The sequence below is a fragment of the Mesocricetus auratus genome, unplaced genomic scaffold, assembly GCF_017639785.1.
Source record: "Mesocricetus auratus isolate SY011 unplaced genomic scaffold, BCM_Maur_2.0 Super-Scaffold_100006, whole genome shotgun sequence".
Classification (NCBI taxonomy): Eukaryota; Metazoa; Chordata; class Mammalia; order Rodentia; family Cricetidae; genus Mesocricetus; species Mesocricetus auratus.
The window spans coordinates 104390612-104416714 of record NW_024429190.1 but is presented as its reverse complement, the minus strand read 5'-3'; the positions used below and the strand labels follow the sequence as shown (position 1 = coordinate 104416714).

Here is a 26103-nt window from a genome sequence, read left to right as displayed (position 1 = left end):
TACCTCCAGGCTTCTGGTAGAATTCTAGCAAGGATGGGGACTCAGGCCAGTTTCCCATGTTTTGGGAAATGGAGGAGAGACAGTAGTTCAGGGGTCTGTACCACCCTGGGCAGGAGGAGAAGAGCTGCCTTGAGGGCAGGCGTAGGACCAGTCCAGGGCTCAGGGTGAGTGTAGGTAAATAGACTGGCCAAGCACGGGCTTCTGCCTCCTTCTCTCACTTTTTCCTAAGTGTTTGTGCTGTTCCTGCTGTAGTTAGGCCTCCATTTCTGCTTTCTTTCCTCTCTGCATCTCTCCCTGACATGGTCTATGAGAAAACTTGAGCTGTGGCATCCAGCAGGCCTACATGCAAGTCTTCCCGCCATCTACTTACCGCTTGCTAGCCGTGTGACCTTGAGTAAGTCACTTACCCTCTTTGAGCCTTGGTTTCTTTACCCAGAAAACACTTCCTGAGGCTACGCAGGGATAAAGCGAGGCAATATTACAAGGCTAATGCAGTGTGTTGTCATGTTGGACAGGACAGTCTTTCCTCAGAAGAGGGTGAGCTGAGATTGACAGCTTGGCTGTCTTCCTCGGAGACAGACTAGAGGAGCTGGAGCGCAGGGACTCCGAGCCCCCAACAATGGAGAAGGTGTTCCTGCTCCCCCCCCCCATGGAGTGCTGTGAGGGTGGCCCCGGCTGTCCCCTGTCCCCACAGCCTGGGGCTGAGGCACTGTCCTTCCTTTGGGGCCTGTGGCCTATTTGCATGGGGTTTATAAATAGTGGGTACACCTCACCTTTGTGTTTCTGTCACCCCAGCCTTCCCGCCGCTGCTCAGACACAGCGAGGCTGGGGGGCACTGACTTCATTGTGCAGATGGATGCTACAGCCCGGAACCTCTCTCAGGGCCACACTGAGACTGAAGCAGATGCTAGCTAGCACGTGTCTTATTTCCCTTCCAGGATCCAAGTACTCCACTTGAGAACCAAATGGATATTAGCACCAGCAGGGGGCTTTGCCTTCGTTTTATGTCCAGGAACTTGGGGCAGGGTGATTTGACCCCTGAACGATTCTTGGGTAGTCCCACGGCCACCCACAAAGACCACGGCTCCCCGGTGCTGGTAGCACTGCGGCCTGGATGCAGGTTTAGGGCTGGGGCTCAGACCTGCTGTGGTTGTGGTTTTCCCTCCAGTGGTTTGTAGCAGTGAGCTGCTGTGAGTGGAAGCCAGAGTGTAGGCCTCAAGGGCAGCCCGAGGCTCAGTCCTGAGCCCTGCATCACACCCTCCTGTGGCCGCTGTGACTCCTTGTCTCTGCCACGCAGCCAGGGGCCTGCAGGCAGAGCTAGACACCAGGGGGAGCCGTGGGGAGAGGCTGGCCCAGCAAGTGTGTGGACCGCCGACCGGTCACATGGCTTTCCTATCTCAGAACTGGTTTCCCAGCTCTCACCGACTTGTGGGCAGGCAGAAGAGACACTGGGGGTTTGAGGAGACTTGAGAGGATGTCCTGTAGGGCATGGGGGAGGGGGACATTAACAAGCGGACATGTCCTAGGTCTGCCAGACTGATGCTAGCCTAGTGGGCCTGTCGACCAGGGACAAGCCCTCATCCAGAATATGAGGTTCTAGAGCCCAAGAGGTCTGCATGGCCACACAGCCCAGACAGCTTTGTTGTCAAGGACCTGTGTCTAACCAGTCTCACCATTTTGCCACTGGAATGGCTCTAATCTCTTGTCCCTAAGGAGCCTAGGCCCCTTCTCCTCCTCATTCTCTCTGCCAGCTCAACTCTACCCTGTAAGGTACTAAGCTAGCTGATCACTACCTGCCTTCTTCCTGGGTTCTCTCATTGAGACAGAGGCTGAGCTGTGCCTGCTGTAATCTGGTCTCTGGCATGTTGCCTATGGCAAGCGTGTCACATAAGCGCCTATGGCCCTGCTTATCACTTTAGGCCCTGAAAGCACTCGCTGGGGCACTTGATGCCTTGGACTCCGAGATCAGAGGAGGTCCAAGATGTCTTTTTTCCCTTGGGGATTTGGGACATCCGTCCAAGATTCCTACGTGTGACCAACGCCAGGTCTCTGTAGCTAGCTTTTCATGCCACCGTTTACCGGCCTCCCCTTATACCATATTCCCTCATGGCCTCACAGGCACACTCACTTCCGTGACCGTGTTCAGTCCTTGTGCTGGTTAGTTGTTTTTTGTTGTTGTTGCTGTTTTTGTTTTTGTTTTTTTTTTTCGAGCTTACCACAAGCTGGCATCATCTGAGAGCGGGAACCTCAGTCAAGGAAACGCCTCCATCAGACTGGCCTGTAGGCAAGTCTGTAGGGCGTTTTCTTGATGGATGTGGGAGGGCTCAGCTCACTGTGGACAGAGTGAGTATCACTCCTGGGCAGGTGGTCCAGGGCGATCTAACACCCTGGAAAACAGATCCGTGAACAGCAGGGCTTCTGATCAGGCCCTGCCTGCAGGTCTGCGCCTTATAATGGGCTGTGAGCTGTGAGGTGAAACTAGCCCTTTCCTCCCCTAACTGCTTTGGTCACGGTGTCTGTCACAGCAAGGGAGAGCACTAGGACAGCCCCCCCCCCCCCCCACTTTTTCTTTTTTGAGACAGATTTTCTCTGGGGCTTTGGAGCCTGTCCTAGGGACAGCCTTATTCTTTCAGACCTGTCACCCCTCAAGCCCATCAGCACGCAGGGTCATGCATGCTCCAGGCCAGGAGCCCACACCAGCTTCTCCCTTCTGCCCTTCGGATGGTCACGGCCACTGACTTAGCACCCAGCATTTGCCACCTGCTGGTTTCGGGCCAGAGACTCGGGGATGTGGGCACAGCCCGAGATTGCGCACCTGCTCTCCCTTTTCCTGGGCAGGGTTTGGTGGGCTTGGCCTCGCTAGTCTGTCTAGTCTGCTCTGGCGTGGGCCCTGAGCTGGCTGGGCAGCCTGGGCTGGGCTGCAGGCTGAAGCCAGAGTTTCCTGTTGAGATCATCTGGACAGGGAGCTTCGGGCAGACCTGACTGCTGTTCTGGTTGCCCTGCTGAGGAGCTGGAGGGAGCTGCTTCGTGCTGGGCAACTGGGCTTTGGTTGCGTCTTTGTTTTGGGAGTGTGTGTGTGTTTAAGGGAGCCCTGAGTCCGTCTTTGTATATTACATTCAACATTAAAATACAGGTTTTTTGTTGTTGTTTTGAGACAGGGTTTCTCTGTATTGTTTTGGAGGCTGTCCTGGAACTCACTCTGTAGACCAGGCTGGTCTCAAACTCACAGAGATCCACCTGCCTCTGCCTCCCGAGTGCTGGGATTAAAGGCGTGCGCCACCAACGCCTGGCTAAGCACTCAGGAGGCACAGGCAGGCGGATCTCTGTGAGTTCGAGGCCAGCCTGGTTTACAGAGCGTGTTCCAGGATAACCTCCAAAACAATACAGAGAAACCCTGTCTCGAAAAACAAAAACAACTACAAGAAACACAGTTTTCTGTTTGGGGAAAAATGTGAAGCTGCTCCCCATCCCCCGCCATGCTCCCTTCACCACCTCCTTACCTGCCAGGAAAGGTTGCGGTTACTGCCTCCCGTCCTCAGTTTGAAAGGACAGGAAATCTAAATAGGTAGGAGGCATGTGACTCTGAGGGGCTTGAGTTCAGAGGGTGGGGTATGCTGAACAAGTCAGGGTTGAGTTAATAGAACTCTGCTTTTCCGGTCTGGCTCAGCCCGAGTCTCAGTTTGCCCATTGGAAGGGACTGATGAAACAGGACTCAGTTTGACCGTGCTTCTCTGCTTGGGTGGTTACGAGCAAAATCAACAGAGGACCAAGAGGGGCCCGGGAGAGAAGAGGGCAGTTGCTGGCACTGAATGTGGAGCCAGCACATCCTAGGTCCTGGGCATGCACAGGTGTTCAGTAATCGGCCTTGAGGGGCACTGAGTGACTCCCAAAGGGTGTCTCAGGGTCAGACTCAAATGCCTCCAGGCTCCAGTTCAGGGCAAGTACAGTGCCCTGGCCTGGAGGCTGACAGAAGAGTAGCCGCCATACTATACTGGCTGTTGCTCAGCAGGTCTGGTTTCCCATCTTTTGGTTTTACCAGAGGTATCTCGGGTTCCCAGGGACTAGGACTAGGGACTAGTGCATTTGGTGCAGCAGAGACAGTTGAGGGTGTGAGCTCTGTGGGAGCGGGTGCGTAAGTGTCCCTGGCAGAGGTTCCCACCCCGCTGCCTCCACTCTGTGGCCTTCATCCCTGCGTGGGCACCGTCTCCCTGCAGGCCTCACCATGGCGCCGTTCCTGCGCATCTCCTTCAACTCCTATGAGCTGGGCTCCCTGCAGACAGAGGACGAGACGAGCCAGCCTTTCTGCGCCGTGAAGATGAAGGAGGCACTGAGCACAGGTAGGCTTGGAAGCCAGTCCCTAGAAGGCCATGAGACCTTCTCCCCGAGATTCTTCTTGTCTTCCTGAGCTACCCAGCTGAGAACGCGGGGAGACAGGGGCCTCCTGATTCTCCCCAGGGTTTGACACTGGTTGAGTTGCGCCTCCCTCATCTTGGGTGTCACCCCGTGGTTTCCATGTCTGCCTGGGCCAGGCCCTGAGCTGGACACTGAGGCTATTGTGATCCAGAACTGACTTGGCCTTGCCCTGTCCCCCAGCAGGGGGAGCTGGGCGGGTCCCAGGAGATGAGCCTTGTGTGATCAGGGCACTCATCGGAGGACGCACCCTTTGCTCTAGTCTCACCTCCAGCTCCCCGCCGGCTACTGCCTGCGCCTTCCAGGTCCCAGCTGAGCTGCTCCTTCCTCCAGGAAGCCTCTGAATGCCAGGGTCAGGCCATTTGATGGCAGGAAGGTTCAGAACCACTGTCTTTGTCCTCAGTCCCATCGCTGCTGTGACTTAGTGGTTACCCAAGGAATACATCCGTTCATGTCTCTGTCTGGAACTTGAGACCAGGCCATGTTCCTTGCCACCAGCCCATGGTAGGCATGTGGCCGGCCACTCTTACGTATGTTCACTGGGTGAATGCAGACAGAAAGGGAGGTTGAGATGGAGCTGGAAGAAACGGTTACAGGGAAGGGAAAGCATGAGCAGAGCACTAGAGTGCCAGAGTGCCCTAAAGGCTCAGGAGGCTGTTGGGTGCCTATGGGGATGCTGGGGAGCCATAGCAGAGCCTCGGGACTGGAGGGAGAGAGAAGGCTGTGTGGCAGTGAGGGATAAGGAGGGGAGGAGGACTTGGGAGTGCTAGGCTGACTCCGTCTGCCTGTCCCCATCGCAGAGCGAGGGAAGACCCTGGTGCAGAAGAAGCCCACCATGTATCCTGAGTGGAAGTCAACGTTCGATGCCCACATCTACGAAGGCCGTGTCATCCAGATTGTGCTGATGCGGGCTGCTGAAGACCCCATGTCGGAGGTGACGGTGGGTGTGTCGGTACTGGCTGAGCGCTGCAAGAAGAACAGCGGCAAGGCTGAGTTCTGGGTGAGAGGCTCGTGAGCCGCGGTCTTGTGTGCGTGCACGTGCGTGTGTGCCTGCGGGGCGGGACTTGGTGAGTGAGCGCAGCATCAGGACCAATTGCTAGTGCGACCCTGTAGCCGCTGTGGCCTGGGCTTGAATCCTGGCCCTGACCTCCAGTACCAGGTCCTCAGACTCTCAGAGCCTCTGTACTTCCCTTCAAAGGCGTGAAAGCGCCCGCTTCAAGGTCCCTTGTCAGAGTGAGCACAGTGTCCGGCGCTTTACTGCGAGCCAACTGTGGTCCCAGGCTTATAGTCCTGTGTACATGGGAGGCTGAGGCAGGATGGTCACAAAGTCGAGATCTGCTGGGTAACTTGGGATCCTGTCTCAAAATTTACAAGAATAAAATTAGCACTGGGGATGGCGCCCAGTGGTAGCGTGTGTGCCTGGCATGCACAAGACCATAGATTCCGTCTCCAGCACCGAAGAATGTGGAGCCACTGCAGGGTCTGGCACCTTGTAGGCGTTGAGGGAAATTATCTTGATTGTTGCGACTGTTTCTCTCCATCTGTCACTTTTGGAAAGGCAGGCTGTGCGCTAGAAAGTGATGTCCTGCACCAGGCTCCCTTCTCAGATGTTCAGCACCTGTTGCTCCAGTCTGGGGGTGTTTTAAGGGTGTCACAGGTCTAGCCAGGCACGGGGCCACCATCGTGGTATTTAGCAGCAAGGTGGAAAGGGAAGAAACTGGCAGTCTGCCCACTCACCTGCTGTCACATGCCTGTGGCCATGTGCATCTGTGGTGCTGCTCTTGGTGGCAATAGAATGCCAGTGTCAATAGGATCCTGTAGGCTTCTGCAGTCAGGATGTCTTCCTGAAAAGGCTGTGACCATTGGAAGCACTGGTCAATGAGGAACGGAGATGCCCAGACGGAGGAGAAGTTGACACAGGGCGGTTAAGACTCTTAGCCAGTTAGGCAGGGTCAGAGGAGGCCCCTGGCCAGGTGTTCTCCCTGAGGAAATGCCACTGGGTCTGGGTCCTGGGATAGAGGCTTGGACCCTTGCCTCTAGATGGTTGTCCCAGAATGTACAGTGGTCATGGTGCTGTGGTGTCTGCATTGCGTAGGGGGGTGGGGTGGGGAGTTTCCCTCCACGCTGCTCCTGGGCCACATGGCCTAGCAGGGTGTGGGCTGACTCCTTTCACTTCCCCAAATGTAATAATACCCTGGGTGCAGAGTGGGCGGGGCTTGGGCGGGGCCCTGCCCACCCTGGGCAGGCAGGTGTCTGGCCACTGCCTGCCCAGGCTGTAGGGCCTCCCCCTTGGCCTTGGGGGAGACCCATGGGGCGGGTTCTGAGTCTCACCTGGCCCAGGCCCGCCCTCACTGATTTAACATCCCCCTCCCACCCCTGCAGCTGGACCTGCAGCCTCAGGCTAAAGTGCTGATGTCTGTTCAGTATTTCCTGGAGGATGGAGGTAAGACTCCCCCCTGGGCAGGGACAAGCTCATTTGCCAGGTCTGGGTCACAGGGTGTACTGGTGTCTAAGGAAGCAACTCCCATGGGGACCTGTCGGGACCATCCTGGGAGGTTTGCAGGAGGGGTGCCCTTCATAGACCCTGGGGCTGACTTCACCCTGTGGCTCACAGATTGCAAACAGTCTATGCGTAGCGAGGAGGACGCCAAGTTCCCAACCATGAACCGCCGTGGAGCCATTAAACAGGCCAAAATCCACTACATCAAGAACCACGAGTTCATCGCCACCTTCTTTGGGCAGCCCACCTTCTGCTCTGTGTGCAAAGAGTTTGTCTGGTGAGGACTGGTGACACCTGTTGGGGGTGGCGCGGAAAGGAAGGGACTGAGCTGCAGTGTCCTCACTCACTCTGCTGGGGCTTTGCCTTCCAGGGGCCTCAACAAGCAAGGCTACAAATGCCGGCGTAAGTGTTTCCTCTATTCAACGTGTGCATGTGTGTGCTCGTGCATGCCAGTGTTTGTGTGTGTGAGTGTGTGCTCACGCCAGTGCCGGGCTGGCTGGTTGCAGCTGTCAGCTCTGTGCAATCCTTCCCACGTCTGTGCAGGTTCTCAGGCTGTCGCCAAAAACAGGCTGTTGTAGAGATTTACACGGAAACCATCCACACACCAGCATGGATGGACACACACACACACACACACACACACACACACACACACACACACACGGTCTCTGCCCCCAGAGGCAGGTGTGAGATCTCCACTCACACTCCCCTGACTGGTGTGTTTGTTGGTGCAAGTGTCTCTGATGCACAGGTGTGAGCGCACGTTTCACCATGACACGCAGTGTGGAGCAGGCTCTGCAGGCCGCAGGTGTGAGCAAACCTAAGCTGCTTTACCGTTTGTTCACTGTAAGGCCTTGGTCAGGTTCCTTAACACTGGCCGGGCGCCTCTGCTTGCTTGTCCACAAATGAGGGGTAATAGACAGAGTCCGGTGTGAAGCCCACTGGGGTAAATGTGTTTTAAGGGCTTAGCAGGTGATGCGCTTTCAGTATGAGAAGCCTGCTGTCATGATTATGCAAGCTTCCCATGTGTGTACAGGTGTCTTCGTACTGGGGCATGTCATGTGTACGCGTGAAAGAGAGCTTTAGCAGCTGTTTGCTGACCTGGAATACAGAAATGGAAAGGAGGGACTCTCTGGCCCTCATATATCCTCTCTTCTGCCCACCCCCACCCCGCCCACCCCGGCCCAAGAGTCATTGAGCCTCCTCTGTTTCCCACACCCTTTAGATTGGCCCATCCCTTGCTCCGTGCTTCCCAGGCCCCTCATGGAGGAGCTGGCAGGAGGAGGGGAAATAAAGCCCTGGCCTGAGGCCTGTGGAGGGTGAGGGTGAGGGTGTGGGTGGCCAGGAGAAGGCTGCCTTTGTGCACAGGGCTGCACTTGGCCACCGTGTCGGCTTAGCCTCTGCCTCTCTCGCTGCCTCCCCCTCCCGGTCCCGGGCCTGCACCCCCTCAAGAATGCAACGCTGCCATCCACAAGAAATGCATTGACAAGATCATCGGCCGCTGCACTGGCACTGCCGCCAACAGCCGCGACACCATTGTGAGCCGGGCCCGTGGGGTCTGGGATTGGTCGGATGGGCGGGCCTCTTTCTTTACCTCCTTCCCCCTTTCCTTGACTCCCACCTGGGCTCCTTGCACTTTTGGGTTTCCCAGACCTTGGGGGAGCCCTGTCATGGATCTGACGGTGCAGGGTGGGGAAGAACTGATGTGTGACTCCTTCCCCCCAGTTCCAGAAAGAACGCTTCAACATTGACATGCCGCACCGGTTCAAGGTTTACAACTACATGAGCCCCACCTTCTGCGACCACTGTGGCAGCTTGCTGTGGGGACTGGTGAAGCAGGGCTTGAAGTGTGAAGGTGGGTGCTACCCAGATCCCGGCTGTCCCCGACCTCCCGAGCCCCAGTCCCCGCCAGGGCGCCTTCGCCCTTTCCCTCACACTTCAAAGGCAGCTCTCATTTGTCTGCACTCGCTGGGGGCCCCCTCCTCACTGGAGACCACAGGTCTCCTCTACTCTGAGCTGTAGCCTCAGGTGTGCTGCTGGGGGTCACTGAGGAGCGCGACTGGAAGTGCTCAGCCGAGGCTTACCACACACTAGGAGGCCCTGCCCCAGGCTCCCCTGCCCCAGGCTCCCTTTAGAACAGTCTCAAGGCCTTGAGGAGAGCTGCCCATGTAGCTTGGCCCAGATGTTGAAGGGGTTATAGCTAGCTACCATTCTCTCTCCGTCTCCCTCCCTGTCCCCCCCCCCCCGTCCCCTCCTCCTCCCTGCTCCTCTCCCTCCCCCCTCCCTTTCTCCTCTCTCTCTCTCTCTCTCTCTCTCTCTCTCTCTCTCTCTCTCTCTCTCTCTCTCTCTCTCTGACCTCAGTCTCACACTGTAGCCCAGACTGACTGTGTAGCTGAGGCTGGCCTCATATGCAGAGCGGTCCTGTTGCCTCAGTTTCCCAATGACTAGGATTATGGGTGTGACTGACTACATCTAGATGTTTTCCTCTTAAGTGTTCAAAATGCTCATGATGGCTTCAGATACCCTCAGCCCTGAAAGCTCAACAGTCTGAAAGGTCCTCCTGCCCCCCCTCCTTCCCTTCCCCCTCCCCCCTGCTCATTTTGAGACTTAACAGAGGTGGCCCTGCTTCTGCCTCTTGCAGACTGTGGCATGAATGTGCACCACAAATGCCGAGAGAAGGTGGCCAACCTGTGTGGCATCAACCAGAAGCTCTTGGCTGAGGCCCTGAACCAAGTGAGCCAGGTAGGCAGGGGCAGTGGGACCCGGACATAGGGCAGTGCAACCAGAGGACGTCGGGGCTCACAGGATGCCTGGGAGCCCCAAGGTGGGTGAGGCTTCTGCAAGATCGTTGGTGAACTCAGGTGGCGGAGAGGCAGCCTTGTTATCTTGGGAAGTTCATCATTCAGGCAGTTCTTTTCCTGAGGAGAGATGACAGCTGCAGAGTTGAGTGCTGGGACATTTGGAACAAGGACAGGATCTGTGTTACATGTGTAGTGTATGATGTATTATGTGCTGTGTGTGGTGCATCTGATATGTGTTGTGTGGGTGTTGTGTATGTGGTATTGATTTGGTATGTAGTGTGTGTGTCCAGGGTGTGTTATCTGTAGGTGGTGGTTTATAGAGTATGTGGTATGTGTATAGTGCGTATGACTTGTTTACATGGTGTGCGTTGTGTGCATTCGGTATGTGGCATGTGGAGTGAATGTTGTGTATACATGTCTTCTGTGCTGTACATGCCTAATACCTATGATATGTGTGCGTGTATATGGTGTGTGAATGCAGTGTGTGGTGTGTGTTGGGTGTATAAGAAAGGGGTTCTTATGGTGTGTGTGAGTGTGTGTTTGCGTGTGCGAGTGTGTGAGTGTGTGTGTGTGTTTGCGTGTGTGAGTGTGTGCGCGAGTGTGTGAGTGTGTGAGTGTGTGCGTGCGTGTGTGTGAGTGCGTGTGGGTGTGGGTGTGTGTGGGTGTGTGTGTGTTTAGATGTGACTGGAGCTTGAGGGATAATACAAAACTTTAGAGTAAAACTCTAGGGCCAGAAATGAAGTTAGTGGCTGGCAAGATGGGTGAAGGCGCTTCCTGCACAGCCCGACAGCCTAAGTTCCTTCCTTGGAGCCTGCAGAATCAGTGAGAAACATCCTACAGGCTGTCCTGTGACATATGCACGTGTACACATGTCTACATACACACACACACACATAAATGTAAAAATTTTTTGACAAAATTGAACTATTAAATTCTTTGGAAGGTATGGTTCAGTTCACTAAATTTCTGTGCCTATAATCTGTGCCTTCCAGATCACAGGGCCATGGGGAGGGAGGAATGTGGCCGGGGATTCCTGGGCCCCACCCCTCTGCCACCAGTGGAATTGAGGGGGGATATTGTGGTTGGGGGGTTCTCTTCCTGGCCTAGGAGTTCTGAACGTGGCCTTACCATTTGGCTTCCTTCTTATGCCCTTTCCCTAGAGATCTTCACGGAAGCTGGACTCGGGATCACCAGAGAGTATTGGAATATACCAGGGATTCGAGAAGATAGGAATTTCTGGGGATGACGCCCCAGGTGAAGCTGGGTCACATATCTCCTTAAAAGCTCCCATTCCCCAACAGGGCAAAAAAAGGGGCAAGTCTTCCTTGCTGAGTGAGTCCTAGGATGAGGTACTGAGTCCCTTTCTCTCCGACCCCTCCCCCAGCCCACCCTTGCGACTCCAGTAAGTCTTTCTGTCTAGTGAGTTCTGGGAAGAGGTCCTACCCGTGGGGAGTGAGCTCCTTCTCTCCTGAGACCCTCACCTAGCCCACTCCTGCACCCCGGGAAGGGAGTCAGGAAGCCCGAGACCTTAGTCTGTCCATCCCTCTGACAGACAACAGGACCTACGGCAAGCTTTGGGAGGGCAGCACCCGGTGCAGCATTGATCGCTTTACCTTCCACAAAGTGCTGGGCAAGGGCAGCTTTGGCAAGGTGAGAGCAGAGGGAGGGAGAGAGGGAGGAGGAGGGAGAGGGAGGGAGGGGGAAGGGGGAGGGCAGGGGGAGGGAGGGGGAGGGCGTTTCCTGTTATACACCACTGGCTGGGGGCTGGTGACCTCCAGAGCCTTTGCTCAGCGTCCCCGCCCGCCCTGCCCCTCGCTAGGTGCTGCTTGCAGAGCTAAAGGGCAAAGACCAGTTCTTTGCGATCAAGTGCCTGAAGAAGGACGTGGTGTTAATTGACGATGATGTGGAGTGCACCATGGTGGAGAAGCGGGTGCTGGCGCTCGCCTGGGAGAGTCCGTTCCTCACGCACCTCATTTGCACCTTCCAGACCAAGGTCTTTGGCCTTTCCCTGCCACCACCTGTGCCCCACCCCGTCTTCCCCCACAGTGGGGCTGTGTCTGTGACAGCCACACCTCCCAAGTTGTCAGCCTCAGCCCAGATCCTGTGTCCTTCACTTCCCGCTGGGGCTCTGTGATCTCTTGCAAGGAAGGGTACCTCTTAGTTTGTCACCTTACCTCTGCTACCCCTTCTCCACCACCCCCAGGACCACCTGTTCTTTGTGATGGAGTTCCTCAACGGAGGTGACCTGATGTACCACATTCAGGACAAAGGCCGCTTCGAACTCTACCGGGCTACGTATGTGAGGGCCTGTGTGGAGGAGAGGGACTTTGACTCAGTGCACTGAGGGCTGCCTTGTGTCCATCCTCCTTCCCCTCCTCTGGAAAAGCTTGGGTCAGGACAGAGCTGGCACTGGGGAGACTTGGGACACTGTGAAGCAAACTCTGGCTTTGGGGCCAGCACAGGTATCCTAGGTCTTGTCCTGTCTTTGGGCCAGAACAGAAGAGTAGACAGTGTCCTGCACTACACGGGCCCTGGTGTGGGGTCCCTAGACACAGCACTGATACCCTCAAGTGTTTGTGCTGTGCCCCTAAAGTCGTGATGTGTGCTTGTACAAGTGTGTCAACAGAGATGCCCTCCTTCAACAGAGCGTTGGCCTATTTAGCTTTCCCTTCAGATTTGCTGCCTGGGCTTCCCGCCCCCACTTACCTGATACAAAAATGTGCGCTTGGCTGGGTCCATAGGTTTGGTAGAGTTATTTACAGCATTTCCTGTTCTGGAGTGGGGTGATGGTTCTGGCGGGCAAAATCCTGGAACATTGTCTCTTGCTCAGGTTTTATGCAGCTGAGATCATTTGCGGGCTACAGTTTCTACACAGCAAAGGCATCATTTACAGGTATGCTTGGTACTGGGGCCCTGGGGACTTCTGGGAATGGTGGTGCCTGGCTAGTTCACAGTTCTGGCACTACTTAGAGTGACTGTTTGGCTGAATATTTGCCTAAACCCCTAACTCAGTGCAAGCATTTTCCTGCTTCTTCAGCTGAGGCTGGTGCAGCTCCAGGAGCTGAGAACTCACTGCTACATAGTGAGACCTTGTCTCAAACAAAAAAAGAATTAAAAAGCAGCCTAGGCTGCATATTGGGACCCTATCTCATGAAAGAAAAGAAAATCAGCCGGGCGGTGGTGCTGCACGCCTTTAATCCCAGCACTCGGGAGGCAGAGGCAGGCGGATCTCTGGGAGTTCGAGGCTGGGCTGGACCGACAGCCTCCAAAACAATACAGAGAAACCCTGTCTCGCAAAAACCAAAAAAAAAAAAAAAGAAAAAGAAAAAAGAAAAGAAAATCAACCAAACCAAGTCATGTGACTGTGTGTATCAAGTGCTGGTTTCCAGTTTCCTGGGTGGGAGAGAGGGGCTGCGGAGAGAGCATTTGGAGCACCTGCTGCTCACGTGGGGTTGGGTTCTTAGCATCCGTGTCCAGTGGCTCACAGCTGCTGGTAACTCTAGTTCTAGGGATCTGGTGCCCTCTTCTGGCCTCTGCGGCCACCTACACTCACATGCACTCACCCATCCACAGATCCGCATACACAATGTGTAAATAAAAAAAAATAGTAATGATAAATAAGAAGTGGGGGTGAGCCTAGAATCACCGGAGGCCGTGCGGTGGTTGAAGTAGACATAAACCTTGTACTGTTTGTACATTCTGCTACTTGTCCCCATTCCAATGACTAATGAGGGAAGTCAGCATGGTCCCTGCCCTTGCTGAGTCAGATAAACCCGAGCTGGGTAGAGGGGGGGTGGGAAATGTCTGCCAGCCAGTTAGGTAACAAGGGGGCAAGGGGTGTCCGCACCGCTGAGCTTCTCTCAGGGCCTCAGGCAGTGGGATATTGGGTGCCCCACCTTTAGCACTGTGAGTGGCCAAAAGAAGGCACCTGTGTTTAGCAGCCTGCGCTCCCCTTTCTCCTCTATGTTCTCCCGTGCTCCGAGGGAAATACAGCGTGGGGGAGCAGGGCCAGGGAGGGTCAGGACTGGCTCCCAGGGACACCCTGCCCTTCCCTCTCCTCAGAGACCTCAAGCTGGACAATGTGATGCTGGACCGCGATGGCCACATCAAGATAGCTGATTTTGGGATGTGCAAAGAGAATATATTTGGGGAGAACCGGGCCAGCACCTTCTGTGGCACCCCTGATTACATCGCCCCTGAGGTGAGCGGATATCTCTCACTCGGCTGTGCTTTGGGGCCATGGAGGCTTCCTGAAGAAGGCTGGTGCCCTACTCTGACCACTGTTGCCCCCAGATCCTGCAGGGCCTGAAGTACACGTTCTCCGTGGACTGGTGGTCCTTTGGGGTCCTCCTCTACGAGATGCTCATTGGCCAGTCTCCCTTCCATGGTGATGACGAGGATGAACTCTTTGAGTCTATCCGAGTGGACACGCCACACTATCCACGCTGGATCACCAAGGAGTCTAAGGACATCATGGAAAAGGTAGGCCTGACTGATCCATGGCTTTGGGGTTTCAGGAGAGCCTGTCTCTGGAATAGGGCCTCCCTGGGGCTCCATGCCTGACTTATCCCAAGCCTTGGTCTGTCCTTGTTCCCAGGCACTCCTTTCTGAGTCCCTTGTCTGGGATCATCAGGGTGTGGTGGCTGAGGGATCAGGAGACAGACAGACCTGAGCCTAAGTCCTGGCTGTGTCTGTGATGAGCTGATGACCTTGGGTGGGTCACTTAGCTCCTCTCTCCTTATTCAGACTGCCTCAAAGTAGATAGAAGCACATAGAAACCCATGACACTCAGCACCTAGACAGACAGTGAGTGTCAGTAAAACATAGAGCTCTGCCCTCAGCCCCAGTTCCTGGGCTGCGCCCGTCCAGCCTTGGGGCCCTTGGGCCATCAGTGTACGAAACCTCCGGTTTCCCATGGCCCTGAGTGCTGACCAAGGCCCCTGTGGATTGCAGCTGTTCGAGAGGGAGCCGGTGAAGAGGCTGGGAATGACGGGAAACATCAGGCTTCACCCCTTTTTCAAGACCATCAACTGGAGCCTGCTGGAGAAGCGGAAGGTGGAGCCACCCTTCAAGCCCAAAGTGGTATGTCACCCGACCCCTGCCCCAAGCCCGGCCCTCCCTCGCCCTGCCCACTTCCTGCACCATTCCCGTCCTGGCCCCCTTCGCCTTTCCCAGCAAGCCTGCTTCCTGCTGTCTCCTGGCATGCTGTACCAAACCTCTGTTCTTACATTCTCATCGTCCGTCCAACTGCAGCGGTTCAGCAGATGTTTGGAACTGTGCCTTCAGGGCCTTGAGCTGGGGAGTGTGGCTCGGTGGTGGAGCACTTGACCTTGTAGGTGCAAGGCTGTGGGCTTGGTCCTCTGCACCACCACATAAACAGCAGAAGCAGAACCAGGCAGGCCTGATGGAGCATAGCTGTAATTCCCTGTACTTGGGAGGCAGAAGAGGAGAGTTTAAGGCCAGCCTCGTCTTCAGAGCTGGCTGGGGCTATGTAGTGGGACCCTGATTCAGAGCAACAACAAGGAAGTGGCGTCGTGGTGGCAGGGGTGGCCCTGGTGGTAAGGCACCTGGTGCTGAGGTAAGAGATCATTGTCAGCCCAAGATCTCACCGTGTGGTTCAGTCTGACCCAGAGTTCCTGGACTTAAGCGCCTCCTACAGGTGCACACCACCACGCCTGCGGTCAGCCATCTTGTGTTCTGTGTTCTGGAAACTGTGTTTTGGCCACCAGAGTTAGGGCTTCATCCCCGCCCTCCATCCATCTTCTCATCAGTCACGATCACTCTCCAATCCGTACTGGGCATGCTGAGTCTTTGTTGGGCACAAAGCTCTATGCTGGCCTTTGGTGCGGTAAGAAATAGCCCTCGGGGTAGAGGAGCGGAGACGGCATTGCACGCTGGCGACGGTCTGTGATAGAAGACGGCAGTAGGGAGATGTCACAGGGCACACACCTGCGGGCTGCTTTGGGGTGGGCATGTCCGTAGGAGCCGGGGATGCAGGGAGCAGAGTGGTCTCAAAGGCTGCTGGGAAGAACTATGTGTGAGCAGGCCCAGGATGTCAGACCAGACAGAGGGCAGCTAGAGGGCGTTCCTGGTAGTGGGTAACAACGGTTGCATCAAGGCCCAGATCCTCAGAGGCCACTGGGACTGGTTGAGATAAGAAGGGGACTGCATCCCTGGGAAGTTGGAACTTGCTGGGTGTGATGATTACACGTGTAATCCTAACACTCGGGACGTACACAGGAGGTTCTCAGCTTCAAGCCGGGGATGTACGGCGTGATCCTGTTTTAAAAGAGGAGTTAGGGCACAGTGTCCCTTTTGCGATCACAGCTCTTCTCTGGGTTGCTTTGTGTCCTCTGCTGGGACGTGGGGTTCCCACTGGGCAGCCTCTGTGACATGCCCCACATTTGTGCTTGGAGTCAGCAGGGCACTTGGCCTTGTGGATCGCTTGTTCAGAGGCTCCCCGAGCAGGGTGACAAGCTGCCCAGCTGTAAGAGTCCGTGGCTCTTGCTGCTGAGAGAAGTTTCTTTCTGCACACGCTAGTCAGGTGTGGTAACTCACTGGGGGCAGGCATGGAGAGCAGAGCAGTGGCTCTCACCCCCACGAGTGGGGCTGCCAGGAAGTGAGTCCAAGGCTCTAGTGCAGCTGGCTCAGGGGCAGAGTGCAGGTCAGCGTCCTCCCCGAATGAAGGTTAAAAACACTAGTCATGGTAGCACATAACTGCAATACCCAGTTCCAATCTCTCACCCCTCAAACTCAGGCCACAGAGCAAGGCCTAATGTCTCTGAGCCCTTTTTTCTGCAAATAGAATGGCAACCTTTCTTTATCTCTGGGACGTGGTGTGGGATAAGATGAAAGGAGTTGAGCCCAGGCCTCCTCTAACCCATCAGTTTTTCAAAGAAATCTGAATTTCCATGTGAAAAGCATTGCTTCAGATTCTATCAAAACGCGGCACTGAGAGCCAGGCATGTAGCTCAATTGTGAAGCACTTGCTTCATGCACGCAAGGCCCTGGATGTGAGTCCCAGCCGTTTACCAAACAAAACCAGTGCTAGCTAATGCTCATGCCTTCTAGTTCAGTTTGGCCCAAGACTTGTTCCTGCCTTATCCAGCCCTTAGGGCAGCGAATTAGGAAACAGCCAGAGAGTGAATGTTTGAGCTTTGCAGGCCAGGCCGTCTCAATGCAGTGTCCACAGTGAATGTGGTTGATTTGTGGGCACAGAAATTTGCATTTGACTTCATTTTCAAACGGCGTTGGACATCCTTTTAATTTTCCCCCAGCCATTTAAAAATCACAGAAGCTAGAGCTGGGGTTGGTGCTTGGTGGTGACACCGGCGCTTGGGAGGCTGAGGCAGGAGGATCATGAGTAGGGAGCCTGGGTTACATAATGAGATTTTGTTTCAAAAAACACCAAAACCAAAACCAACTAAACAAAAGTAGCAAGAGCTGTTCTTAGCTTATAGGCCCCATAGCTTATAAGACACTTGTGGCCAGTGGGCTGTAGTTCCCTGGGCCCTGTTCTGGAGGATGTCCCCTGCCCTTACAAACCCAGCGCTCTCCACCTGCCCTCCTCATTCCCCTAATGTGGGACAGCCCTTAGGTGACATCCTCTTTCCCAATTGAGTAGACTGCCCTGGCCTGCCCCGCCCCCAACCAGGGCTCGGAGGCCTGGGTGCCTGTCATGCCTTTGAGGACAGACCCTGGAGACACCCTGGCGGTCACGCTCACCCGCTGCTGCCTTCTGTTCCCAGAAATCCTCTTCAGACTACAGCAACTTTGACCAAGAGTTCCTGAGTGAGAAACCCCGCCTCTCATACAGTGACAAGAACCTCATCGACTCTATGGACCAGGCAGCCTTCCATGGCTTCTCGTTTGTAAATCCCAAATTTGAGCAGCTCCTGGACAAGTGAGCGCCCAGACCTACTTTCTGTGCCGCAGAGCAGGCCCGTCTGCCCTGGCTCTCATCCGCATGTCCACACCCAGCAGCAGGTGACCGTGATTGCTGCCGCCGCCGCCGCCCCCTTACCCTTAGAGGGCTCGGCTCTCGTTGGCTGGGCTCAAAGTACCTTCCTCTGTGAACTGTTTGTGAATTGGCTTTCCCTTTGCCGTCAGAGGGAAACTGTAAATCCTGTGTTTCATTACTTGAATGTAGTTATTGAAATATATATTATATATATGCACATATATATAATAGGCTGTATATATTGCTCAGTATAGAAAGCATGTAGGGGACTGGTACTGTGTCAACCTTTTTTTTTAAAAACAAAAGCATATATGTATGTATATGCATATATATGTATGTGTGTGTACATATATGTATACGTGTGCATATGCATGTATATGTGTGTGCGTGTGTATGTATATGTATGATCAAAAGGGAGAAGAAGCACAAGCTGGCTGTGTGAACCACAAGGCTCGCCTATGTATGTCTAAATAAACACTGAATGGTACCAACCTGGCTGTGGGGACATTGATGTCCCAGGAAGCTGGTGGCAGGTGTTCTTGCCACTGTTGATGGCAGTCACAGACCCCTGGGTCTTCATGCAAATGTGTTTGTATTTAGGGTTTCCTTTCACTCCGGGGCCCTGGGACTGCAGGAACCCCAGATGTCTCTGTGGGTTGATGGGGGGCAGGTGAGACTGGCGGGCAGTCTTGCCGCTGTGCAGAGAGGGTCAGCCCGGAAGTTCAGAGAAGCCGGAAGCCAGGCCTGAAATGGAGCCGAGGCTTAGAGCTGGGAGTGTGTCTCAGCGCGGGAGTGTGCCTGCTTAGCACACATAAAACTCTGGGGCCCATCTCCCGCTCAGTTGCTGTATACACACAGGCACGCGCACACACACAATAAATACATACGGGGCGCCAGGGATGTGGCTCAGTTGGTGGAGTGCGTGCTAACATTCGTGTGAAGCGCTATCCCCAGCAGTGTGTAAACCTGACATTTGGGATGTGGAAGCAGGAAGATCAGGACTTCAAGATTCGTTCTCAGCCACACGGCGGGTTTCGAGGCTGGCCTGGGCTATAAGAAACCTGTTTTAATAATAATTTTAAAAAGATTTAGAGGGGCCGGGCATTGGTGGCACACGCCTTTAATCCCAGCACTCCGGAGGCAGAGGCAGGCGGACCTCTGTGAGTTTGAGACCAGCCTGGTCTGCAGATCGAGTTCCAGGACAGGCTCCAAAACAATACAGAGAAACCATGTCTCGAGAAAAAAAAAATTTAGAGGCTGGCCCCAGATTAGGCAGGAAGACAAAGAAAGAAAAAAGCTTTTAAGTATATCTGCATTCAAATCTCAAAGAAGTTGTTCAACAAAGGTCATGCCACTTGATTGTTTTAAGCCTCAATGTCCTCCTCTGTGAAATGGGGACAGGGCAAGGAGGTGACAGCTGTAGCTGCATGTCTTTATGTTTTGTCTTTTGAGACAGGGCCTCTCTATGTAGTCTTGACTGCCCTCAAGCTTGCTATATAGACCAGGTTGGCCTCAAACTCACAGAGATCCTCCTGCCCCTGCCTCCCGAGTGCTGGCTGGGATTAAAGGCGTGCACCACGATGCCCAGCTGTACCTGTCCGTCCTATTGTTGCTCATCTTCATTCTTGGGAGAGGACCCAGCATCTAAGTTCTAGAATTATATCCACGAGAGTCCTTGCTCTACCTGGATGGAGCGGCCAGGCACGATCCAGTTAGCTGACCACACTGACTGAGCAGTGGAGGATCCTGGTTCCGGGACACAGCACCTGGTGGCCGCCCATGAGCCAGCGAGGCCTTGGTTGTGCAGGGGTCTCTGACTGGGCTCTCTTCACTGCCTCCAACCTCCCATTCTCCAAGCTTCCGGTCTGTCCCTACCTCCCTCCTGCCTGCTGCCTGGGGCCCAGGTCTCAGACAGAGCCCTCCCTCGGGCCTCTCTGGTCTAGCCCCTGGGGTCCGACCGACTGTCCTGGAGGTGGCTGAGGCAGTCCTAGCGCCTGATTGGCTGGTCCAGTAACCATGCTGCTGACTGCCAGGGGTTCATTCTTCTGGGCTGAGGTATGAATTTCCACAGCCCGGGGAAGGCAGGATGGGCTGGAGCTGACCCAGGCAGAGGGCTGTAGGGATGGAAGTGTGGTTTTTGTCCTCTCTCCACCCTCAGGAAGCACTCCTGACTCCCGCTGTACCTGTGCCCAGCCAGCCTGCACACTGGGGGCAGTGACAGTCACCCCCTTAGGCTCACAGACACGATGTGACATGGGATGCCCTGGAGAACACTGGGATAACAGAAGCTAGCACTTGGGGCCTCGGGTCCCCAGTCTCCTCTTCCTACAACATGCGAAGACCTCCAGAACCTCCCTCAAGGCCACTGAGGCCATGGTGTTTATGTTTAGGGTCACCTGACTTCCTGCAGCTCTCAGTCGGAGCCTTGCACGTGGAGAGATGCAGCTCCCTCCTTTGTGGCACGGAGGGGCTGAATGGGTGATCAGCTTCAGGCAGTGAGGGGCTACTGGGAGCCTAAGGTTTGGGTTTCGCTATGCTGTCCACACACTGGATCACCTGTGGACTAGAACCGCTAATCTGTGCAGCAGGTGGTTCAGGAAGGCTTCATACAGGGCCGGCCCGTGGCTGGTGCCTGGTGGCTCAGTCTAGGTCTGTGTGACCTGCCTCAGAAAGCCTGATTCCCTGTGGGAAGCGGCTCTCAAGGGTAGGGTCACTGCCTGGTTGTCTGGAAGGGCCCACGTCTCTAGACCTGTTCCAGCTTTTGAGTAGGCACCTGGCCTGCGGCGTAAGGAAATGTCTCCCATGCTAGACTCAAAGCCCACTTTTCCTGGCATCTGGGGGCCTGGAAGAAAGCAGGCTGCCCTTTCCCTCGCCCAGTGGGTATGCAAGCATCAGGAAGTTCAGTGGTCAGTGTACAGGACAGAACAAGTGCCCCGCTGCAGGACAGATGGACGCAGGTGCTCTGAAGCCTGGGGACAGGAGCCACGAACTGCCCTGGTTTCAATGCTGCGTGTCCTCGTGACCCCAGCGAGTGACTATAATCTCCCAGAGCCCCACTCTCATTTCCTTCCCTGGACAACGGGGCTGGCCGTGATACTGCCACTGGGTGTGATGACACAATGGTGTTTATAGGTACTGCATAGACTCAGCTTAGTAAACAGCAGCCAGTGTGTCCTGCCCTTTGGGGGAAGAGACATTCTACTCCACACCGGGCTCCGGGGCTTCTGACTGGACTGCAGGTAGGCAACTCATATGTAGCGACCCGATCACTCAGCGCTCCCCCTTCAGACGGGGGGAGGGGAGTACTCAAGGCCCTCATGCCAGACTTGCCAGGGTGCCACTTCCGTGTGTGTTAACTGCAGGGAGCTGGAAGTGAGCCTGGTCACTTGGGGGCCTGTTTAAGTGTTTTCCTGGCAAGTGCAAGGCCGAGAGGGTGCAAAAATGAGCTCAGTAGAGATTCCACCTTGTTGTTCCCACCCATTCACTTTAAAATGTATTTTTATTTTTGGCCAGGCGTGGTAGCCCATGCCTCCTTTAACTCTGTGAGTTCGAAGCCAGTCTGGTCTACAAAGCAAGTTCCAGGGCAGCCAGAGCTGTTGCATAGAGAAACCCTGTCTCGAAACAACAACAAGTAAGTGTGTGTGTGTGTGTGTGTGTGTGTGTGTGTGTGTGTGTGTGTATAAGTGTAGGTACTGTCAGAGACCAGAGAAGTCAGATCCCGTGGGGCTGGACTTACAGGGAGTTGTGAGCCACCGATTGCAGGTGGTGGATACTGGCATCTGGGAGTACAGGACAGAGCTATAGAAATGAAAGACACACATGTGGGTGAATGAGTGTGTGGATGGATGGAAGGATGGATGGATGGATGGATGGATGGATGGATGGATGGATGGATGGATGGATAGATGGAAGGAAGGACCAGCTAGACTCTAAGTATCTGTTGGGCCACTTGGAATTCCAGTGTCTGTCAGGCAGTGGCCCTGGAGTCCAGCAGGTGCACACTGGTAAGAGGCGCGTCTTCCGTGCCAAGTCCCACAGCTGGGGTCTCACTCCTGGCTGAACCCCAGTGCCCAGGTTGGCCAGGTCTGTGTACACTGTGATCTTGGAGGAGGCCCAGACAGCACATTTTGAAAGCTCTCTGATACTCACGTGTGTCAGGATGGAGAGACAGTCAGGCAAGTTGAGAATGCCTATTTCCCAGTGAAGCTATGTAGAGCTGCTCAGAAAAAAACATGCCTTGGAAATCGAAGTCACTTGCCAGCATTGCCAAGCAAGCCTTTGTGTGGGGGAGGCTCAGATCTCTAGCCTCTGGAGCACTGCTCTGTGTCTAGGACCTCAGGAAATTTGGTGGCCACTTGGCAGGCTATCCTGCCTGCTGCCTGGCTGGGATACATCGCCCCCTAGTGGATGCTATCTAGCGGACACTACGGGGACACAGACTCATAAGCTCAGTGCTGAATATGTGCTCATTTTTAGACTGTTAGCCTCTAGCTGCTGTTTTGTCCCAGAGAATGGAATCCATCCCGTAGTGGTAGCCACCACACTCCCCAGCGCGTCCTTACGAATATATGAACAGCTGAGGTCCACATCGTTAATAGATTCTAACAGGAAGAAATGAGGATGCGTTCAGAATTGGCCGGGGTGGGAAGGGCTCAGAGGGCTCCAGGACTTCCCGTGGCTGCCTCGCTTTAGCAGGACTCCCCTCTACAGCTTCCACTCGGGCACCATCAAAGCTGGATGGGACCTCTGGGCCCCCTTCCCCCCATGGCTGTGCCTAGCAGATGACCCTGGATGACCGCTTAGGAGGCTGGATACCTGGGTTTGGTCTTCTGAGTCCTGACCGCCAACCGAGGAGGGGAAATATCACATACAAGATCTGGAAACAAAGGAGACCAAAGGCAGAGAAAGACATGGCCGGAGTCTCTGTGACCCGTGGCCACCGGGCTCCTGAGGTCGTAGGCGTTCTCTGAGTCCCATTATCTGATCGACTTCAATCCTCTGCAGCGATGGTCTCCGTGATTTCAGGCTTTGAAATGTGTGTTCCTAAGCCAGGCTTTTAAAATGGGCCGTAGAAGAGCCACAGCTTCCTCCCTCTGCCTGTGTTAAATACATACTCAGCCCTGACATTTGCTGCACAGCCCACGGTAAGTGCTGCTCAAAGGCCAAGGCCCTGTGGGGAATGAACTTTTCTCTTCTGGAAGGCCTGTTGGAGCCAATCTTCCTCCCATTTCACTTGGGATAGCAGACACAGTGCTGTGTGCCTGAGCTCTTATCTTCCTTGGTAAGAGCGGTGCCTGCTGTGTGCCGGGAGCCACACAGTATCCATCAGAGCCTTGGCTCAGCAGGTATGAAGAGTTGCCCCCCCCACCTCGTCACGCACTGCGTGTGGCCCACCGGCTCCTGACAATGCCGCTGTTTCAAGCACTGTTCTTCCCTGGGCTGTGGCCTGTAATTAGTCTTCATGACAGCCCCTGAGGAAATGGCTGGTAAGCCCCACACTTTGCCGGTGAGTCAGCAAAGGGCCTGGAGAGTGAAGGGTTTGCCCCGTAGCTCTGGGAGGCTCCTTGGAGTCTGTGACTTGGTTCCCTTGTCATGCTTTCTTTGGCAATGACCATAATTGCTCACAGGCTGCTACCGTTTGCTCAACTCTAGTCAGGAGGAGAATGGGAAGATACCCTTTCCTGGTCCACAGAGGCCCCAGGAAGATGAGCAGGTACTGCAGAGGATGGCTAGGAGGGGCCGCAGTGTGGCTTGGGCCTGGAAAGCGCTTGGAGATTATAGATGCCTAGTATCTATAATCTTTGTGGGTTCACAACCCGGAGGGGGAAGGGGTGGTGTTGGACCAGGATTTCATGAGTAGGCAGTCACAGGGACACAGGGGAACCGTCAGATATGTGCCCGGCATACCACCTCCTGTAGGTCAGAAAGCCTGGCGCTCTCTGCCCTCTGCAGGTTCACAGACAGCACAGTGAGCCTAGATCACAGCTAGAGGTCAGAAGATGTGTCGAAATGAGCTTGGGTCAGTGAGTGAGAGCACAGGACATCATAGCAACAGGGAACTTCTTTTTTTTTTTTTTTTTTTTTTTTTTTTTTGAGACAGGGTTTCTCTGTAGCTTTGGAGACTGTCCTGGAACTCACTTTGTAGACCAGGCTGGCCTCGAACTCACAGAGATCTACCTGCCTCTGCCTCCCGAGTGCTGGGATTAAAGGCGTGCGCCACCAACGCCCAGCCAACGGGGAACTTCTTTTGCCTAGGCATGATGCCCTGCCCTCGCTCTGCTCTCCCCACTTAGTGTGCTTGACAGAGGCATCAGGAAGAAACAGCTAATCTTCCTGGGACACTACGGTGGCAGGTGACCCACGTCTACCCTCAGTAAGTGGTGAGCTCCAGCTGGTGCGGTGGCAGAGGCCTAGCGGAGGCTGGGAAACTGGCTGCAGGAGGCCCCAGCACATCAGACACCTGCCAGCAACAGAACAGCCAGGCTTCCCTAAGCCACTTCCCGGCCTTTAAATCCTGGGCTCGGAAGGGAGCCAATCAGACACACTTTGCCTCAATAGTGAGTCAAGAACAACACATTTCACAAAGTAGGTTTTGTTAGCTTAATTGTTCTTGAATGTCCCGTTTGGAAACAAGGTTTTATGTTTCAAATCTTTAAAAGGAGTTTTCAAACTGGCTTGGGTATATCAACAGCTCAGTAGTAAAGGCCCTGTTGACAATGGACCCATACTCAACCTCCACCGGGCATGGAATTAGCATTGCTGATAATCCAACTGCAGAACACAGGCTTAGAGGAGAATCTGTGTCTCCACCCACTTGCTCCGTTCTGAGTGCAAGACCCTAGCAGGCTCCTTGGTGCTGTTGTTTGGGTCTTAAGTAGTCTCCAAAAGCTCATGTGGAGTTCTGTTTCTTTAAAAGTTATGTTGAGCCTGGTGGTGGTGGCGCATGCCTTTAATCCCAGCACTCAGGAGACAGAGGTAGGCGGATCTCTGTGAGTTCGAGACCAGCCTGGTCTACAAGAGCTAGCTCCAGGACAGCCTCCAAAGCCACAGAGAAACCCTGTCTTGAAAAACAAATTGATTTGTTTAATTGTGTGTGCACTGCACACATGCACACTAATGTGTCATGGCATGCCTGTGGGCATGAGAGTACAACTTAAGAGGGTGGGTTCTCTCTTTCTGCCATTTGGATTCCAAGGATAGAACTCAGGTCATTAGTCTTGGTACCAAGTACCCTTATCTGCTGAGCCATCTTGCAGGTCATTTCTTTCTTTTTCTTTTCTTTTTTTGTTTGTTTTTTGAGGCAGGGTTTCTCTGTGGCTTTGGAGGCTGTCCTGGAACTAGCTCTTGTAGATCAGGCTGGCCTTGAACTCACAGAGATCCCCCTGCCTCTGCCTCCCGAGTGCTGGGATTAAAGGCGTGCGCCACCACCTGGCCCTTTCTTTTTAACATCTATCCCACCTCTCTCTCTCTCTCTCTCTCTCTCTCTCTCTCTCTCTCTCTCTCTCTCTCTCTCTCTCTCTCTCTCGTGTGTGTGTGTGTGTGTGTGTGTGTGTGTGTGTGTGTGTGTACACATGTATGTTCAGGTGCCATGGAGGCCAGAAGTGTGGCATTGGATCCCCTTGAGCTGCTTCAGTGACAGGCACTTGTGAGCTGTCTGATGTGGGTCCTGGGAAATGAACTCAGGTCCTCTACAAGAGTCGAAAGCACCTCTAACCTCTGAGGTATCTCTGCAACTCCTCCTCCTCCTCCTCCTCCTCCTCCTCCTCCTCCTCCTCCTCCTCTGAGACAGTCAAAGGCTGTCTAGTACAGCCCAGAGTGGCCCCGAACTCACAATCCTCTTGACCCATCCTCGAAAATGCTGGGATGACAGGCACATGCATCACCAGGCCTAGTTCCCGCTGCTCAAAGTTTGGCTCCAGACGGTGGAGTTATGGGAAGGTAGTGGATCTTTAAGAGATGGTCCTAGAAAAAGAAGAGAGGTCACATGTGCTCTTGAAAGGGCTATCAGGACCCCACCCCTTCCTGTTTCTGCTTACAGCCACTGTGAACAGACCTCCCTTACCAAGCACTTCCGCCATGAGGTACAGTGATGCCACAGACCAGAGCGGGAGGGAAAAAAGCTAGGCAACCACGACCCTCAGTGTCCTCAACCATATCATGTACACAGCAGCGTGGCATTACCAGACACTACAGAAAAGTCTTCGTGCTCCAGAAATATTAAACTGGTCTTCTTCTTCTTTTTTTTCCTTTTGAGACAAAGTATCACTGTGTAGCCCCAGCTGCCCTGGAACTCACTCTGTAGACCAGGCTGGCTCTAAGTCAATATCCACCTGCCTCTGCCTCCCAAAGGCTGGGGTTAAAGGTGTGCGCCATCACCACCACCGGGCTGGCTGGCTAGCTGGTTGGCTGGCTGGCTGGCTTTATTCTTAACT

At 54.4% G+C, this 26103-nt stretch overlaps 1 protein-coding gene across 4 annotated transcripts in view; it reads left to right on the top strand.

Annotated features, from left to right (window-relative positions):
• Positions 1-18162, top strand: part of Prkcd (protein kinase C delta) — a 56350-nt gene extending 38188 nt beyond the window's left edge. For 3 of the 4 annotated variants that reach the window (XM_013124595.3, XM_013124594.3, XM_013124596.3), the window contains exons 2-18: positions 4215-4337; positions 5211-5410; positions 6793-6853; positions 7025-7187; positions 7281-7312; positions 8363-8448; positions 8636-8765; positions 9552-9652; positions 10872-11043; positions 11264-11361; positions 11531-11704; positions 11915-12006; positions 12542-12604; positions 13774-13912; positions 14005-14193; positions 14665-14793; positions 17460-18162. In XM_013124595.3, the coding sequence (XP_012980049.1) occupies positions 4223-4337; positions 5211-5410; positions 6793-6853; positions 7025-7187; positions 7281-7312; positions 8363-8448; positions 8636-8765; positions 9552-9652; positions 10872-11043; positions 11264-11361; positions 11531-11704; positions 11915-12006; positions 12542-12604; positions 13774-13912; positions 14005-14193; positions 14665-14793; positions 17460-17618 (2103 nt within the window). In that variant the 5' untranslated portion in view covers positions 4215-4222 and the 3' untranslated portion in view covers positions 17619-18162. Of the gene's footprint in view, positions 1-4214; positions 4338-5210; positions 5411-6792; positions 6854-7024; positions 7188-7280; positions 7313-8362; positions 8449-8635; positions 8766-9551; positions 9653-10871; positions 11044-11263; positions 11362-11530; positions 11705-11914; positions 12007-12541; positions 12605-13773; positions 13913-14004; positions 14194-14664; positions 14794-17459 lie in introns of those variants that run through there. The other variant, XM_021236047.2, reaches the window with a different exon arrangement.
• Positions 18163-26103: the final 7941 nt, after the last annotated feature.